A 2,729-nucleotide genomic window follows, 5' to 3' on the forward strand; every position below is an offset into this window, starting at 1 on the left:
AACATTCACCATATTATAAAGTACGCGAAGGAACAACACAAACACATGACGAAATATGTTGCAAAGTCAAGCAAATGAAGGCTACCTACTCGCCATGAGTCATGGCACGCGATCGTGCCAGAGCGGGTTAGCGATAAGAATAACTGGGAGGAAATGAGAGAGTTGACAACATCTGACTGATTCGTGGTCCTAAACACGTGGCCCTCAATACGTGGCAGTTGTTCCAGCCATATATACTACCGCTATCTTCCGTGACCCAACAGAAGCGATTTTACACTAGCTTGTGACAGCAGATTCCGGATTGTCAACCAAAGAAAATCGTAATATATTCGAAAGGGAGAACTCTTATCATAGAATATTCAGCGATATTTAAACGTAGATAGCAAAGGACCTGAGGCTATAGGAATAACCACTACCTGTTTTCGTATAGCAAACACAAAGGTCAGAAAAAGTGTTTATACCAAACTGATAACAATTCACGTCGAATACAACCAAGTTTTGGAGAATACAAAATGGGGATCATTTTGAGCAGAATTCTCTCTTTAATACAGAGCTCCAAGCCTTGCAGGATACTTATGGGTAAGAATTATTACTATAATTATTTTTGTTACTATTTCTAATACGAAAAAAAAAATATAGACTTGATTTTGTTAAGGATCTAACATAAAAAACACGTTTACCAACAAGGAGTTAGAATTATTCTAATGATAAAATCAATAACGACATGCTTACTTGCCTTCATCTCCAAAAATCGAATCTTCATTGACTGCAGTTACAAACTGCATTGCTTTAAAATAATGCTCAAACATACATCTGAAACAAAACATTAATTTCATATAAATCTAAAATACTTTACTTTTGCTTATGAACCTAATTGAAACTCCCTTAACATTACATGGTTATTTGATTATTTCTTTATATACCTAACACAAAAGCATTCTTTTACAATTTTCATTAAAAAAGCTCTTTAGGCATTACTTTTCAATTACAATTATCTTTCTTTTAAATAAACAATACAATTACCATTCACTTACATTAGCAATTTTACAAACGTTACAATTCGTGATTACAGTTTTCTCTATCTGATACGTTTTCTTTGACAGTTGGCCTCGACGGAGCAGGGAAGACTACGATCCTCTACAAACTAAAACTGGGGAAATCGTCACGACAATTCCAACAATTGGTGAATAAAGTCATTCTTCAGTACATTTTATATCTTAACGTTACCTCACTTCCAAGACGAGTCTTAAACATGAGAAAATTATCTTAATTATTCTAATAAAATCTTACTTTTCCCCAGAAAATAATCATCACTTTCCAAAACATTATCTGGATTACATCATAATCAAAGAGCAAGACGAAATTAAAACAGATTTTGAGCATAAAAATAAAATACATTCTAATTTTTAGTCCGTAAGCAGAGATTGTAAGTAAATGAAAGAAAATGGCTTCGTTATTGATTAAATTTCTTTTCAGGCTTCAATGTCGAGACGGTAGAATACAAGAACATAAGTTTCACAGTTTGGGACGTCGGCGGTCAGACAAAAATCCGTCCCCTATGGAGGCATTACTTCCAGAACACCTCAGCCATAATCTTTGTCGTCGACAGCAACGACCCGCAGAGACTGGCTGAGGCGAAGGAGGAACTAGATATCTTGGTATGTAAGAGTAATGTCTATTAAATTATGCATTAAAAAGACTTTGTACTGAATCTCTCTCTCTCTCTCTCTCTCTCTCTCTCTCTCTCTCTCTCTCTCTCTCTCTCTCTCTCTCTCTCTCTCTCTCTCTCTCTCTCTCTCATCCTAGATTTCCCTTTGCTTCTCATTTTAAGAACATGCAAATTAACTGTGGCATTAGATAATTTCATAGTTTTCCTTATTGTAGAGATGATATAATCGAAACAACTTGGTGCTATCTTGGACATCGATAGTGTACACTTAAAATGATGGTTCTTTTTTAAGTACAATGATGAAAATGCAAATTATAGGCATTACATTATGACTTTGTGATCAATAATAAACCCTTTAGATTTTTACGATGCACACATAAGCACTAATCAATACGCGAAAGATAAAATTTCTCCTGAAGTCGATAAGAATGTGAAGACAGAACAAATGGCTTTCAAAATATAATACAAAATAATACACCTAATAAAATAATTTTAAACACCTGAAGTGACATTCTTAATAATAAAAAAAAACTATTGATTTCCACCCTTCTAACAGGACGAGGATAAAGAGCTCGAGAACTGTCCTCTGCTCATCATGGCTAACAAGCAAGATCTTCCCCAAGCTGCCTCACCATCTCACATCACAGACGCCCTCAACCTCCACAATCTGAGACGCACCTGGTTTGTCCAGGGCACCTGTGCCGTGAATTCTACAGGCATCTATGAGTCCCTTGACTGGCTGGCCAAGGAAGTTGCGAAATGAGCAAATCAACAAATATTATAACTATTATATAACTGATTCTCGTTCCGTTGATGTATTTTGTAATAAAATTATCTGCTATTTTGACACCAGTCTTTTAACTTCATTCAATACTTTAATAACTTGATGAAAAAAACTAATATGTACATTGGTATGTCCGACAATGAAAAATTCATAGGAAAGAAGGTCTGGAAATCTAGAGAAAGCTGTATGAGATGTATTCGATTTGATTTGGTTAATGAATTTGAGCTATATGGCCCAGTACTGGGGACTGTGAAGCTATTCAATGCCAAAGTCCTA

At 35.3% G+C, this 2,729-nt stretch overlaps 1 protein-coding gene across 1 annotated transcript; it reads left to right on the plus strand.

Annotated features, from left to right (window-relative positions):
• Nucleotides 1-231: 231 nt before the first annotated feature.
• LOC137632013 (ADP-ribosylation factor 4-like) lies at nucleotides 232-2,516 on the plus strand. Its single transcript, XM_068363988.1, is given in 5 exon segments — nucleotides 232-579; nucleotides 1,104-1,148; nucleotides 1,151-1,183; nucleotides 1,477-1,658; nucleotides 2,226-2,516. Coding segments are annotated over 5 exon segments (534 nt in total). The 5' UTR covers nucleotides 232-512; the 3' UTR covers nucleotides 2,433-2,516.
• The last annotated feature ends 213 nt before the right edge of the window (nucleotides 2,517-2,729 follow it).

This window comes from Palaemon carinicauda, chromosome 40, assembly GCF_036898095.1.
Source record: "Palaemon carinicauda isolate YSFRI2023 chromosome 40, ASM3689809v2, whole genome shotgun sequence".
Lineage (NCBI taxonomy): Eukaryota > Metazoa > Arthropoda > Malacostraca > Decapoda > Palaemonidae > Palaemon > Palaemon carinicauda.